The sequence below is a fragment of the Myotis nattereri genome (assembly GCF_964212035.1).
Source record: "Myotis nattereri genome assembly, chromosome: 5".
NCBI lineage: Eukaryota > Metazoa > Chordata > Mammalia > Chiroptera > Vespertilionidae > Myotis > Myotis nattereri.
In genome coordinates, this window is record NC_138080.1 from 105,223,102 (window position 1) to 105,239,468 (window position 16,367).

The 16,367-nt window shown below is 53.4% G+C and overlaps 1 protein-coding gene across 1 annotated transcript in view; it reads right to left on the minus strand.

Annotated features, from left to right (window-relative positions):
• The window catches only part of SH3PXD2B (SH3 and PX domains 2B), a gene marked incomplete at its 5' end in the record, with an annotated part of 86,238 nt that extends 70,227 nt beyond the window's left edge, over window positions 1-16,011 (minus strand). Inside the window, one exon of the mRNA XM_081092300.1 lies at window positions 15,937-16,011. Within this exon, the coding sequence (XP_080948426.1) occupies window positions 15,937-16,011 (75 nt within the window). The remainder of the gene's footprint in view (window positions 1-15,936) is intronic.
• Window positions 16,012-16,367: the final 356 nt, after the last annotated feature.

Consider the following 16,367-nt stretch of genomic DNA (forward strand, 5'->3'; position numbering starts at 1 on the left):
CATTATTTTAATCACCAAATATCCAAATATATAAATCTTCGGTGGAAACAGCTTAAAATCTTAGGGGTGCATCCTGGGCCAGTCCCTGTATGTTTCTCAACATGTGGTCATTCCAGACCACCGTGTCAGAGCATCTGGAGCTGCCTTTAAAAAAGCACATCATGCCTGGCTGGCGTGGCTCAATGGTTGAACATTGACCTATGAACCAGGAGGTCACGGTTCGATTCCCGGTCAGGGCACATTCCCGGGTTGCGGGCTCGATCTCCAGTGTGGGACCTGCAGGAGGCAGCCAATCAATGATTCTCTCTCATCACTGATGTTTCTATCTCTCTCTCCCTCTTCCTTCCTCTCTGAAATCAATAAAAAAAATATATATTTTAAAATGCACACCATTAGCTGTGTAATGGTGATGATGATGGTAAAGGCAGGACTAATAGGTAATATTTACTCAGCACTTTTATGTGCCAGGCTCTGCTCTAAACCCTTTCTGTGAAATAACTCCTAGCAGGTACCATTCTTACCCTCACTTTACATGAAGAAACTGAGGCACAGAGAAGTTAAGTCACTTAATCGGTCCCACACTCAGCCGGTAACCGGCAGAGCCAGGCCAAACCCCTGCCACCTGGCTTCCAAACCCCAATTCTGAACTTCTACCCAGAAGTCTCATCTATTTCCTCTGTCACACACCCTTCTGGCATCTGACGAAACCCACGGACCCTTCCTCAGAATCATTTAAAATGGATAAAATAAAGCTCTTGGGATTTTAAGTGAAACTGATTATGCTGAATTATAATAAAAAGGTTTCAAAAAATAAAATTATAAATATACTAGAGGCCTGGTGCACGAATTCGTGCACGGATGGGGTCCCTAGGCCTGGCTGGCAATTGGGGCCGATCGAGGCTGTCTCGCCCAGTCCTGACTGGAGCCGAGCGGGGAGGGACTGCAGAAAGTTGGCCGACTGCTGGAGCTTGGCTGTGGGAGAGCACTGACCAGCAGGGGGCAGCTCCTGCATTGAGCGTCTGCCCCCTCATGGTCAGTGCGTGTCATAGCGACTGGTCGACCGGTCATTCAGTTGACCAGTCATAACGGTCACTTAGGCTTTTATATATATAGGTGTACACCATCCTGGTCAGTGTGGCTCAGTTGGCTGGGCATTGTCCCATGCACCAAAACGTTGCCAGTTCAATTCCCAGTCAGGGTACATACCCAGATTGTGGGTTCAACCCCCAGGCAGGGTGCATATGGGAAAGAGGTAGCCAATGGATATATCTCTTGCACATCAATATTTCTCTCTCTCTCTCTCCCCCCCTCCCTCCGCTCTAAAAATGAATAAAAACACATTTTAAAAATATGTACACATTTATTACTGCAATAAGTAACAAAACCTAGCAGTTGGTCAAGTAGCATCACAATTCTGAAGTAGTGATGAGTATAAATGATCTTCTGGGATTTACGAAACAACCATAAAATGACATGAAAATATTGGTGAATTTCTATTGGTGACAAAGTCACAGGTATCACTAGTACCACCGAAGGTGTTGCCTCCATTTTAACGAAGGTTATGCTAAGTTACTGCTGGAGGTTAGACTAAATATATACTCTTCCCCCTGACAGTTCAAGGAGCCTCTGAATTCCACCCATATTAAGAAGCCCTTTACCAGTCAGCTTCCCCATTCCCAGAACCACCATCTGCTCTGGAGCCCAGCTCAGAGCACACCTCTGTCCCAGCAGGGAATGGACAGTCCAGGGCTCAGACCCCTGCCCTGTCCCCACAGCCCCATGCTAGGCCCTGTTACAGCCTTATGCTATGGTGACACATTCCAGATGGTGACCTCTATGAGGTCAAAGGCTTCCTGGTCATCACAGCCTCTCTGGCTTAGGGCCAGGCCTGGCCGAGAACAAAAAACCCCACATCTGTGCAACTGACTGGCAGCCAAGGGTGGCCCGAAGCCACAGGCTGCTGATTCACACCTTGGCTGGGGAGGAGGAAATGGTGACGCCACTGCTGGGTTCCTAGTTTTCTTTGCCAGAGCAGTAAGCAGGGGGTCCATGCAATTCTGCTTAATTAAGCAGAACAGAAACTATTATCCATATGTGCTTTAAGGCAATGTTTCCCTTCGAGTTTTGGGGTTGGCTGACTGTACCCTATTTATAGTCAACAACAGGCAGCAGAGCCAAGTGTGAACCTGGGCAAATTCACCTTTCTGAGCCTCAGTCTCCACATCTGTGAAATGGGCTAATAATGGTACCCATGTTGCAGGCATCCATTTTTTCCACCTGCCCAGGCTCCACGCCCTTTCCAAGAACAGTGCCCTGCATCTCCCGCAAGGACTATCCCTCCCTCCTGCGACGTGGACTGTCTATCAAAACATCCCACTCTTGCTGGGCCACACAGAGAACTGGGCGCTTTTGTGCCTGGCCGCGAGGACTGAGGGATGGAGCAGCCGCCTGCCTCTGGTGGTGTTCTGACTCCCTGGATGGGGCCAGCTGCCCAGGCCCTTTCCCTGTTGGGCGCTGAGTTTCCCCTGGATCCTGTCATAGCTGGAGCTCCCACACATTCCCCACGGCTTACGTTAACCAGGTCTGTTTCTGTCACTTACAACCCAAGAATCCTGACTAGTGTTTTTTATCTGAGAGCTGCAGAGTGGATTCAGTGACATGCATGAATGGCCTTGAGCACATAATAACACTCAGATAAAGAATAGCAAGTTAGTAATAATAATAAGAATTATTATTAAGCCTTCCTGGTCATCGCAGCCTCTCTCTGGCTTAGGGCCAGAACAAAACAAGTCTGGAGTAATTCAATCCCTCCCACAGTTGAGAATTCCTACTGGATTTCATAGTCTCCTCTCTTTCGAATCCTGATTTTCTGTCCCCACGGACAGGTGCTCTCTTCCTCCAGCCTCCCCTGTTGGTCTGTGCTCTGCCCCCTCCACTTCCCCGCGAAAGGCCTTCTTACCCACCCAAGGGGTGAGGGGGCGGGTGCGTACCCTGAGAACCAGCTTCTCCCAACTACTCCAGGCACTTCCATCTTGGACACCTCTGGTCCTGAGCCCAGTCCCCACATGTACTGGGGCCACGGATCTCCTGAGGGTGGGGTCCGTGCTTTGTACTCTTTTGTGGTTCTTGGCTCAGTCAGGAGCCCCTAGATCAGCGGTTCTCAACCTGTGGGTCGTGACCCCTTTGGGGGTCGAACGACCCTTTCACAGGGGTCGCCTAAGACCACCGGAAAACACATATATAATTACATATTGTTTTGTGATGAATCACTATGCTTTAATGATGTTCAATTTGTAACAATGAAATTGGGGGTCACCACAACATGAGGAACTGTATTAAAGGGCCGCGGCGTTAGGAAGGTTGAGAACCTCTGCCCAAGATCCTTCAGGCCCCCACCTACCCAGCAAGCTTCACCTCTACCACTCCAGTCTCTTCTGCTCGTTTCAAACAGGCCACAGGCCAAGGTTCCCGCTTCTCTGTCCTCATGTTCTCTCTCCGGGAAACTCCTCCACCTTTCTCCACTTGGCAACATCCTCCCGGGACTGTGACCCGCTTGGCGTCACCTCTGCCGCACCACCTTCTCCAAGTCCTACGTCCCAGAACCCAAGGGCACCGGCCTCAGCTCCCTTCACCAGTTCCAGCCCAGCCCTGCACCTAACGCCCCGTCTACCTGCCTCCTTCAGACCGCGGACCTGAGGTCTGAATCCCCGGATCACCCCTCTGCTGACCAGAGCCTGGCCCTGGAGGGACCTCTGTTCGCGCAGTCAATTCTCCTGGAACATCACTGATGTTAAAAAGTACAAAGTTTCTTGGCTGTTGTTGATTTTTTGAAAGTGGTGGCTCTGGGAGTATAGGATGTCCAGGAGAATCTGAATTTCAGATAAACAATGACTACTTGTTTTTAGTGTACGTCCCTAATACTGCACGCTTATCCGAAATTCAGATGTAACTGGGCTTCCTGCATTTTCCTTTGGTAAGTCTGGCAACCCTGAGCCCTGGTGGCCTGTGACCTGCTGCCCACACGCCCAGGACACACACCTCCAGCCCCTTCTCCCCTCACTCCCTGAAGAGGGCCTGGGCTTGGGCTCACCCCCACAGGCCTGCACGTGGGCCCGCAGGCACGGGGAGAGGACACCCCGCAGTGTGGAGAACGGGGCGAGGGCCAATGTCTGTGGCAAAGCTCAGGCCTGCGGGCTCCGGGCAGGGGCAGCATCCGGGAGGAGGGAGCCACACCAGCCCCTGCCCACGGGCCAGCTGCGGGAACACCGCGCCTTCTGAGCCCATCACCGCGGCCAGTTCCCATGTCCCGACAGGGGCCAGGGCTGCCAGCGCCACCCAGGCTCTGGCTGACCCCACCACAGGGTCCCCGGGGCATTCCCCTCCCTCAGGCATTCTGCACAAAAGCTCATTTACTGTCCCCACTCACGCCACCCACTTCCCAGAGGAGACGGCTCAGGGCCAACAGCGAGGGAATGACGGAGCCAGAACAGAACCTAGTCTCTGAGGCAGGAGCCACGCTCCCAATGCTCCGGCCACATGGCTTCCTAATAGACCCGCCTTCTCTCCCTCGGCCAGGCGGGTGCCCGCGACGCGACTCAGCTCGCACCCACCAGGCTGACGGGATGCTTGGCGGGTCCTGAAGCTGCAGTGACCCACAGCTGGCCCTCCCCTCCCAGGGGAAGGAGGAAACTGAGTCACGCAAAGCAACACAGCGTCTTCTCCGAGGAAAGAGCAGGCACAATGGCCCCAGGATATGCGCGTCCTGGACGTGAAGTCCAGTGACTGCTGCGGCCCCTCGTCTGCGGGCAGGGGGTGCTGCTGGCTGACTCCGTGCACCCCCGGGTGGGTGACAAGAGGACGTAGGAAACGCCAGGGAAGTGGGGTGTGGGACACAGCTCTACCCTGGACCACCTTTCGGGTGCCCCTCTGACCTTGGCGTTGAAGAGCATTGAACTCAGACATGCAATTCTTTCCAGCGCTATTGAGCTGCAGGGGCCGTGAGGCGAGGGCCTGGGCCCGCTGAGCAGGGAGCATTTGAGCTGGAAAAGCATCTGCTCAGCCCTTCCCTCGGGGTATTTTAAACTCATTTCTTTCCACTCCTGGGGCTCTGAGATGGGAAAGCCACAGGCAGAGACCTCCCTCTGCGGCAGGAGTGGGGGAGGGCCCGGAGGACAGGCGCTCGGAGGAGCCGGACCAGCCCCGCTGCAGGGCAGGCCTGGGGACAGGATGTGGACGGGCTGGGCCCACAGCCTGACACCGCTGCTTTTTTCAGATGAGCACGCGGTTTTTTTATTTTTATTTTTACTAAAAACAGGAATGTGTCTTCACAGAACGTTTGGAAAACAGAAAAGCACAGACAAGCAAAAAAAAAAAAGTGACATATTTTCTCAGCTATATGTCTGTGCTCATGGAGGCAGATTTCCACCCTTCATTTGTCATCAGGCGGGAACCAGCCTGTCTGGCGCTTTGCAACCAGCCCTTACTGTTACTATTCCCATGACAGGAGCCGGAAGCCACCTTCCGTCGGATGGCATTCTAGCTGTGGCGATAGGATGCGGCAGCATACTTCATTTCTCTTCTTCTCTACTGATGGGCGTGGCAGCCGTTACCCACTCTTTACTATGGCAGATGATCCTGTGCTTGCACACTACCTCAGTGTGCAACGACACTGCCTTAGAACAGCGCATAGTTATCGGCCCTTACCATACGCGAGGCCTATTTCACCCTCCCACCAACCCCATGAAACTGGAATTACAGTAAGCCTTCGATTTTGCGGACCTCGGTTTAACGGACTTTGAATTTAATGGACAACATTTCTGGTCTGGTGTGTCCTATGTGAAAATTAACACCCTGTTAATTTTAAAGTGCTTTTAACCAAGATTTGCTTTCAATTAAATTAACAGGTTATTTTTTTTTGTTACTAATTCACTGTTATTTTTAACAAATTTTAGCAAATAGGCCATATGTTGAAAAAAATACTGTAGTTAATTTATTTTTTATTGATTTCAGAGAGGAAAGGAGAGGGAGAGAGAGAACATCAATGATGGGAGAGAATCATTGATCGGCTGCCTCCTGCGTGTCCCACACTGGGGATCGAGCCTGAAACCGGGCATGTGCCCTTGACGGTAATCGAATCCGGGACCTTTGAATCTACAGGCCGACGCTCTATCCACTGAACCAAACTGGTTAGGGCATGGAGCAATTTTGCTGACATAAATAAATATTACACATCTACAACGATAGCCTACATATTTAAACCCGGGAGTCACCTCTTGTAAGCAATGCTCGGCCAGTGATGAGCACACGATCACGCCACATCGCGTGAGCTACCTGGTTCTGCGGTCGTGTGGTGTGACTTTCTGCAGCAGTTTTAACGCGTGCCGGCCGATGTCCCCACACACGCTAAGCCACACCCCAGCCGTGTGCATTTGTTTACTTGTGGTGACTGGTGAATGAACGCATTTACTAGACCCATTCAGTATAAATTTAAAATGACAGCAATACATACAGAAAACTTTCCTGTGAAATTAAACTTTTCATATTCATACTTAATTTTACTTACACAAACGTGTCTACAATAAGTAAAAAACGTGTCTACATAAGTAATTTGTCACCTTTTTAACATAGGCATTCAGAAAAACTACTTTATGATATAACAGACTTTCAGCTTTCAGAGACACCCCCTCGTCTGAATTACTCCCTTATATTGAGATTTTACTGTATTTTTATTCCCATTTTACAGGTGAGGAAACTGAGGCACAGAAAGGTGAGTAATTTGTCTGAGGTCGCTGCTAGTAGGTAGCAGAGCAGGGGTTTGAACCGGCTGTCCGGTGCACTTTCTCTGCTTTTCAGAAGCAGAAATGGCACACGAAAGTTTGAACTAAAGTGACATTTTGGTAATCGGACGATATGAAAGGCCTACTCCATCTGATCGTGAGACAACTGCAGGTGCCCAGAGTGCAAGAGAAGCAGCTGGGACATCTGCTGAGACGACCCATCAGGTGGGGGAGGGCCTGGCTCCTTGCACCCACAGCCCAGGGGACCAGGGTGGCATGTATGGCTGAGAAGGTCCACTATTTTTCAAGCACAAAGCAGCGTTAAATAACCCTTTGTTAAAAAACCTGCCTGCGGGGCCTTCCCGTCTCCTGAGGGCACTATCTCTGTGACACAGCACAGATAGGAACACACCTGTGGGGCAGGCGGACAGGCTCTGCCTTGCTAAGGCCTTACCCGCCCCCCCCTCCTCCCCGCCACCCCCCCTTCCCAGCCCCCCAGAGTATCCAGCGAGGGGCAGGCACTCCATAAATGCTTCTCAAATGGAAGCACATGGAAACCCCTAGCACACCCCCAAGGCAGACGGCAGGAAAGGGGCAGAGATTCGCATCATGGCTACCATTGTCATTAATATTAAAGGGTGTCCCAAAATTCACGCAAGAAGTAATTTTGATAGAAAACACAGGTTTATAATTAAAAATTGTACATTTTTTATTGATTCATAAAGTATACAGTATAGGGTTATGTATGGAATAGCACATTGGGTAAATGGCCTCCACGGCTTTGCTGGCACATACGCAAAGCCGTGGTCTTCACTGGTCTTCATTGTCCCTGCTCCTGGGCCATCATTGGTACTTGGTAATGCTTATCAAATTGAAGGGATTGAAATCAAAGGGCAACAGATATTAGAATCTGATTCAATAAACCAAGTAAAATTAGGCCTTTATTTTGTTGTTGTTGTTAATGCTCACGCAAAATTCAAATCTTGCGTGAATTTTGGGACACCCTTTACTTTTCAGGACTACCACCACTGAGGGCCTTTAATTAATTTATTTTTATTTATTTATTTTTATATTTTTATTGATTTCAGAGAGAGCAGGAAAGAGAGAAACATCAATGATGAGAGAGAATCATTAACCAGCTGCCTCCTGCACGCCCCCCACTGGGGATCGAGCCTGCAACCCGGGCTTGTGCCCTGACCAGGAATCGAACCATGACCTCCTGGTTCATAGGTCGACGCTCAGCCACTGAGTCACGCAGGCCGGGCCCGAGTGCCTTTTACACAGGAGGCCTCACGCGCGGTTCTGTGGGATATGAGTCAACCCTCGCAACGCCCTAGACTTGCAGGTAAGCACGATGACCAGCTCCATTTCACAGGCCCCCAGCCAGGTCAGCCAGCTCAGGGGCGTTGTTAGAGGACACCACAGCCAGGCCTTTCATCCTGAAGGTCATGGTGCGTCCTAAGACCTGTGCTAGTAGCTGGCATCCATGCCCCTAGCAGGTGGGACAGAGTACAGATTGAGGGCCTATGTTATCAAAGAAGCAGCACACGGCCGCAGCCGGTTTGGCTCAGTGGACAGAGTGTTGGCCTGTGGACTGAGGTTCGATTCCGGTCAAGGCACATGCCTGGGTTGCAGGCTCGATCCCCAGTGGAGAGCGTGCAGGAGGCAGCCGATCAGTGATTCTCTCTCATCATTGATGCTTCTATCTCTCTCTCCCCCTCTCCCTTCCTCTCTGAAATCAAGAAAAATATAGTAAAAACAAAACAAAGAAGCAGCACACAGCAGTGTTAGAAGGAAGACCCTGTACTCATGCTACACACACAGAAACGAAGTCTCAGGGTTCAGTGCCCAGATATATTTGTCTCTAATGCCCAAGTTCTCTCCACTCAAGTTTGCTGCAAAAGGGGGTGCCAGGGGTGCCCGGGAGAGGCAACTGGTGGCTGGGAAACAGAAGGCAGCTAAGGTGGCGGCAGATTCACGTCTGTTCCAGACCCGTGAGCTCGCCAGCCAGGGGCCCCCCCACAGACCAGTAGAGAATTCCACTCATGCCTAAGAAGGTGTGACCGGCCCTGCAAATCTCAGCTGCTCAGAGCCTGACCAAGGGAGGAGGGAGGCTTCTAGGTCGGAGATACAGGGCCTGTCAACCCATCACTCCAGGGGCACAATCAACCCAGAGCTCCCCGGAAACAAGAATGACTAAAGGATGACGGTGGCGGCGGCTTACGTTTCACCCATCCAGGCGCAGGGAACAGGGGGATGAGGGAAGGGCCAGGAGGGGGAAACTGGCGCCCGGAAGCTTACGTGACCCACTGAAGGTCACATGGCTCAGAGGGGGGGTCCCAGGGCTGCTGCCTCTCCCAGACACACAGCTCTCTCGCTCAGTCCCCACACTGCCATTCCTCACCGAGTGACTTCAGGCAGTGCCCGCACCTCTCTGAGCCTCCAGTCACAGTGGGGAAGTGGGAATGCTAATGCAACGCCCTGAAGGATCAGGGCCCTGAATGTATAAATACATCGTACAAATTAAGAGAACACAAATGACTCAATATCCCAAAATAGGGGGCAAAAGATAAGACACTCAAATGGCTGATACAGGTGTGAAAAGCAAACACCACCAGATACTATCCTGCACCCCCCAGATTGGCAAAAACTAAATAAAAAGTCTGACAACTCAAGAGTGTTAGCAAGGACACAGAGCAAAGGCACCCACAGACCTGTTCCTGGCGATGTATGTAAATGAGAAGGTGAACATGCAAACCCCAGGACCCAGCAACTGCCCCCCCACCCCACCCCCACTCCCCCCAGCAACTGTGCCCGGAAGCAGCTCCAAGGAAGCGAGCCGCTGAGAACACCCCAATAGGAGCGCCAATAAGTAGCCGCATAGTCAGGGTGGAATATTAAACAGCAGTTGAAAGGAGCTGGAGCCACAGGAGCAACATCGATCTCAAAAGTGTAATGTTTTTATATAGTTTTAAAACATCCGCCACAAGACTTTTGGAACCGTTAAAAAGGCAAAAACGTGAAAAGGTATGGGGGTGGGGAGAGGGGGGATTGATTGCAAACAGACACAAGGGATTTTTTTGGGGGGCGGGTGATGGAAATGTTATAAAACTGTGCTGATGGATGCACAGCTCTATGAATTTACTAAAAAATCAGCAAACTGTACACTTACAATGGATGAATTTTAAGTTATGGTAATTACGCCTCAATAAAGTTGTTAAAGAAAAAAAAATCCTAGCTAATGGTCTATGTTTTTAAAATATATTTTTAGTGATTTCAGAGAGGAGGGGAGAGGGAGAGAGAGATAGAAACATCAATGATGAGAATCATTGATCGGCTGCCTCCTGCACGTCCCCTACCAGGGATCGAGCCTGCAACCCAGGCATGTGCCCTTGACCGGAATCAAACTTGGGACCCTTTAGTCGGAGGCTGACGCTCTATCCACTGAATCAAACCAGCCAGGGCTAATAGTTTATTTAAAAAAGTACATGGACCCAGCCTGAATGGCTCAGCTGGTTGAGTGGGCATCGCAAGGTTGTGGGTTTGATTCTCAGTCAGGGCACCATACCTGGGTTGTAAGTTGGATCCCCGGTCTCTCTCTCTCTCTCTCTCTCTCTCTCTCTCTCCCTCCCTCCCTCCCTCCCTCCCTCCCTCCCCCTTCCTCTCTCTAAGCATATCCTCTGGTGAGGATTTTTAAAAAATGCATGGGACTGATAAACAGCAAAGGCAGGACATTGTTGTTGGGAGACGGGGTAGTGTTGTGGAGGGTACATATGGGGCTTTGCATCTGCAATGTTTTACTTCTTAAAAAACCACGTCAAACCAATGTTTTACTTCTTAAAAAACAAAAATGATCTGAAACAAATAAGGCAAAATGTAAAAGATCTCACAGCTGGATGATGGGTAGGTATTTATTCTATCTACCCATATGTTTAGAATAGTGTATTGCCCTGCCTAGCTAGTTTGGCTCAGTGGACAGGCAGTCGGCCTGTGGAGTGAAGGGTCCCGAGTTGGATTCCGGTCAAGGGCATGTACCTTGGTTGCAGGCTCCTCCCTGACCCGGGCCCTCAGGGCTTGTGCAGGAGGCAACCAATCACTGTGTTTCTCTCACATTGATATTTCTGTGTTTCTGTCTCCCTTTCACTCTCTAAAAACCAGTGGAAAAATATCCTCGGGTGAGGATTAAAAATCTAGATATATAAAAGGCTAACATGCAAAGTGTCCTTGCGGGAGTTCAACTGGGAGACCAGGAGTTCTATCGCTTGCTATGACATGTGCTGACCACTAGGGGGCGGCAGGGAACGAAGGAAAGCACCGGCTGGCAGCCGGGGAAGGGAGGCCCCTGAGGCCCCAGCTGGCAGCCAGAAGGCCCAGACTGGCCCTGATCTCCGGCCAGGCCTAGGGACCCTATCTGTGCACAAATATTGTGCTCCGTACCTCTAGTGTGTGTATATATATATTTTTTTGAAAAAAAATAAATAAATAAAAGAGTGTATCAATACAACTAAAGGGCTGTTGTGATGACTAAATACACAGAGAGCTTGACCCAGTGTCTGGCCCACAACAACTGATCCGATTTCAGCTATTATAAATATTGCTGCTCTAACTACTACCAGCATGCTCTTCTTTTTTTTGTTTTTAAATTAAATGTTTCTATTGATATTTTAGAGAGAGAGGAAGGGAGAGAGGTAGAAACATCAATGAGAGAGAAATACTGATCAGCTGCCTCCTGCAGGATCCCCCCCATTTCCTGCCCACACATGCCCTAACCGGGAAATGAACCAGTGACCTCTGGGTTGCTGGGTCGAAGCTCCACAGATGAGCTCCACAGATGGGGCCACCATGCTCTTCTTAACATCCAAGGAACTCATGACAGAGCGAGCCAGCACCTGGGGCCCTGATGACTAAGCCTCTTCTAAAGCCAAGGCTTCGGCTACCCCACTCCAGTGCAGGAAATGGGGCAATCAAATAAAACCGCAAAACCCGCAAAACCCACAGGGGGCACTTCCCCCTCCCCTCAAGCCAGAAGATAGCCCAGCCAGGAGGTTCTCTCCTGGGGCGGCACGCTTGCAAACCCCTCTCCATTCACTCGGAAAGCCCTGGCTCTGGGCAGGAAAGGTGCCCGCAGAGAAAGGCCGCGGCTCCGGGGGGCCTCGCCAAATAATATTGATTTTATCGCCAACAGTAACGCCACCCAACTTCTGGGATCTCAGAGGCCAGAGGAACTTCGGCCCCTGCGACCTTCAGACCTGGCCGGTGGCTGGGCCCACAGGTGGATGAGGCTGGGGCAGGGCATGGGAGGGAGGCCACCCCGATCATGAAATGATGCCATTTCAGGAGGAAGAGGTGGTCCAGCCCCGGTGGGCAGCCCCAAGCTCCAGGTACAGTTCTCCAATGATTATCTCCAGAACCGGTGACCTGTTCCCTCCGAGGCAGCCGGGTGATGAGCAGGGGGTGGCGGCCGGACTAGCTACAAACGGGGAGCGGGCTGGGGGGGATTAAGGGTCTTGGCGCCTGGAGCGCTCCATGCCTGACCTATACGTTCTCATACAGTGGCTGCAGGTAGGGGTGAGTGTGATTCTGACCCCCTGGAAACACGTCTACTAGACTCATTTTTGGTTGTCCCAGCTGGGGAGGGGAATGTTCCTACCAGCTAGTGCAGTGGTTCTCAACCTTCCTAACGCCGCGACCCTTCAATACAGTTCCTCATGCTGTGGTGACCCCCAATTTCATTGGTACAAATTGAACATCATTAAAGCATAGCGATTAATCACAAAAACAATATGTAATTATATATGTGTTTTCCGATGGTCTTAGGCGACCCCTGTGAAAGGGTCGTTGGACCCCCAAAGGGGTCGCGACCCACAGGTTGAGAACCGCTGATCTAGTGGGTAGAAGCCAGAGATGCTACTAAACACCCCGATAGGGGCAGAGATAGGACACTGGGGACCAGCTATAATTGTAAGAAACATTAATCACGCTCTGTTAACTGCGACTGTTTTGTTCTGATTAAAAAGGCACATTCTGGTCTGGCTGGGGCCTGGGAGCTCACCTGGAAATGCAGCCCATCTCCCCATCAGGGAGCTGCCCATTAGGGTGGACAGATGAACAACCTTGTTGCAGAAACCAGAGCCGCCAGCCCTCTGAAGACCCCCAGCCCTTGCATACCTGTGGGCCATTGCAAATCTCCAACCCCCATTACCTATAAACTGCCCATTTGGCATACCCTTCCCCCTGGGACAAAGATTTTTGTCTTTCTACCCAATATAAGCAGCTGGCTCATGGTGGGGGGCAGAGCAGGTATTTGTGGATGACCCGCTGCTCTCCCACGCTGCCGGCAGGATTGGAATAAACCCTCATGATGATTCAACTTTGTCTCTGCTGAATCGGCTCAAGCAGTGACAGGCAGCGCGGGCCCATTGATGGTCCGGTTATAATCCTGCAGCGCACAGGACAGCCGCACGGCAAGAAAATTACCTGGTCTACAATGTCAGCAGTGTCGAGGTTGAGAAATTCTGCCCTTGAGGCAAGGTGCCGTGTCTACAATTTACAGATTATAGACGATGGAGCCAAGAAAGGTACGTTCACCAGCCCCAGGTCCCACAGCAGGATGGTAGCGGAGCCCAGGACTGTTCAACGCCCTGCTCACACTCTCCAGGGCGGCTGGGCCAGGTTCAGAAAGGAGGCTACCACATGGAATGAAAGCGCAGACCCATGCCAACAGCTGCCCCCACACCCACTCCTTCCACGGCGGTGGGGTGGGTATGGCCTGGGAACAGGAGTGGGGGCCGTGGAAGTTTCTGGTGGGTTCAAACCCCCGGCCGTCACGCCATTAAATCTGCCCCATTCTTGCGGATGAATGACTCAAACCGCAGTTCAACCCATCGCCTCTCTTCATCCGGGGAACCCAAAGGCTGGACAGAAGGGAGGGGAGGCCACCTTGAATCACGATACGAGTGACTAAACCCACACCACATACAGAAAAACAAGCTCCTGGTGACATCCCTCCCCATGTGACTTCAGCATGTTTCCAATCAGAGTGACAGGGACACCACGGGGTGGGGAGGCAGGCATCTAACTGTTAGGGAAAGCCAGCCGACCAGTCACATGGTCCCTCCCCCTAGGACGTGGGCACCCTCACCCCACCAAGCCGACAGGGGAGGAACCTGAGGCTCTGAGAGGCCACACAGCGAGCCAGTTGTGAGGCCAAGATTGGAACCCCAATCCACATTCAAACATTTAGAGGCTTGTCCTGAGAGGCCCCTAAAAAGTGGCTGAAAGCTTAGAAAGACGCCTCTCAAAGCTGCCGAAGCTTCAAAAAAACCTGGCAGGAAGGGATCTGACTAAGCAGAGACGGAAAGCTCGGGGTGGTCACAGGAGATGGCAGACTTCCCGGCGTTTTAGGGGAGCTGTGCGGGTGTGGGGCCTGGGAAGTGGTGTCCGCTGGTGGAATATCACTTTTGGGGCCCGACAGACTGGGATTTAGATACCTGCTCTGCCCCTGGCTGTGAGCTCGGGCGCAGGGCCTCACCTTCCTGAGCCTTAGTTTCTCCATCTGTAAAAGGGGCTCACGGACCCATCTGACACGCACGGGACAGGAAAGCACGGGAGAGAGCGCGCGGCCGCTGGTGCCAGCTCTTGGTGGCTGTTTCCTTTCCAGTTTTGCCAGCTCACAGGTCTGGTGGGAGGCAGCATGGTGCGTGTCAGACGTCCGCCTGTTGCCATGTGGGTGAAACCGTCGCCTAACCCAGAGAGGCAAGGCGGGTTATACACTTAACGGGCTCCAACAAGAAACCCAGGATCTGGCAGCATGTGGCACAGTTCACACACACAAAGGGGGAGGGGGAAACAGACAGTTTAGCTCAGTCCTGGAGTCTAGGGAAACTTTACTCTATTTAAAGATGCCACAGGTCCAGGAAATAGCTTCCCACCGGCCGGGAGAAGGGCTGAATAACCAGCTGCCCAGCCAATAACAATACAGACGCACACAGCACACCCCTTCTCGCAGTGCACCCCGCTATCGCCTCTCAGAATTTCACAGGCGAGCGCGGAGGGCACGCCGGTCTGCCGGGCAGGAATGAGCCTCTGAAGAAAACGGATCCAAAGACGACTTGAGTCTCCAGGAGGCCAAGGAGCCGAATTTGGCAGCCAACGCCCTTTGCTATTCATTGTTCCACTCCTCTTTGTTAGGGTTTTTTTCCCTCCCTCTCGCTCTTTTTTCCTTCCTGGTGAACTTCTCTGCAGCTAGCACAGCCACAGCCCCCTTCTCTCCAGTAGGGAGGCCTCCCCAAAGTCGGGGGTGGGGGGGGTGGGGGGGGCTCCCACAGCCCCATTATCCCTCTACCCAAACCTCTGAGGTGGGCCCAGGGCCCCTTGGACCCCCCCAGATGCAGCTCCTAGGCTACTGTGAAAACCATTTCCCACCTGCGGGTCCCTGTCCGCCCCAGGCACACCTTCCAGCGGCGGGGAAGACCTGAATTCAGCTCCACCTTCTAGAACCCGCAGCCTCTTGGAACCTCAGCCTTCCCATCTGCAGGATGGACCCACTGGCCCATTTCCCCAGTTCCTCACCGGCCCTAAGCAAGAGTCGCATCGCGCAGAGGGAGACACCAGGAGAAACTTTCCCACATTCCAAAACAGAAGTTATTGGGGGGGGGGGGGGGCAGGGGCTGCTTTATTTTTTCACCTTTTTAGGGTGCAGGCTCTCCAAGCACCCATTCTCAGAGAGACCTCCTGCACCGCTCAGGCCGGCTCCCCTGGAAGGGCGCGGCCGAACCCGGCGATCCCGGGGGGCTACCTGTGGCTGGTCCCTGCGGTCCGAGGGCCAGAGGGCCCGGAGGGGCCCGAGGGCAGGCGCTCCTCTCCCTCTGTCCCTACGTCGCCTGGGGCCGGGCCCGACTTCCACGGATGCGCAGGACACGAGTGGAGGGGGCCGGGGAGATGGACAGGGTGAGAGAAGCGGCCCGGGGGCGAGGAGGGAGGATGGGGCGCCGGACGAGAACCCGGCACAGGAGCGGGGGGAGGGGAGAGGGAGGCGCCGGAGACCGGGCGGCGCGGCGAGGCGGGGAGAGCGCGGGGGCAGAAGTTCCGGGGCCGGGGGCTCCCGGTCTCCCGGGGGCGCGGGCGCGGGCGCGGGGGGCGTCGGGCCGCGCGCACTCACATAATGCTTGTTGGGCACCCGCCGCTTCTGCACGTCCAGCACCTTCACCTCCACGATGCTGCGCCGCGGCGGCATGGCTGCGGCTCGCGGGGCCGAGCGCGCGCGGGGCGCGGGGGGCCGGGGCTGCGGGGGGCGCGCCGCCGCGGGTCGGGAGCCGGGGGCCGAGTGCGAGCGGGAGCCCGGGCCGAGCACGAGTCCCCGCCGCCGCCGCCGCCGCCCTGAGCTCAGCGCGCCCGCCGGCCCGGCCCGCCTCCCGCCCCCGGCCCGCCCCCCGCGCCGCCGGCCCGCCCCGCTTAAAGGGCCCGGCCCCGCCGCGGCCCGGCGGGCCCACGTCCGGCCTCCGCCGGGCCTTTGTCCCCGCGCCCCGCCGCCGCGACGGGGAGGGGCCGGCGCGCACCCACCGCGCGTTCGCCGGTGGACTCCTGGGCGCG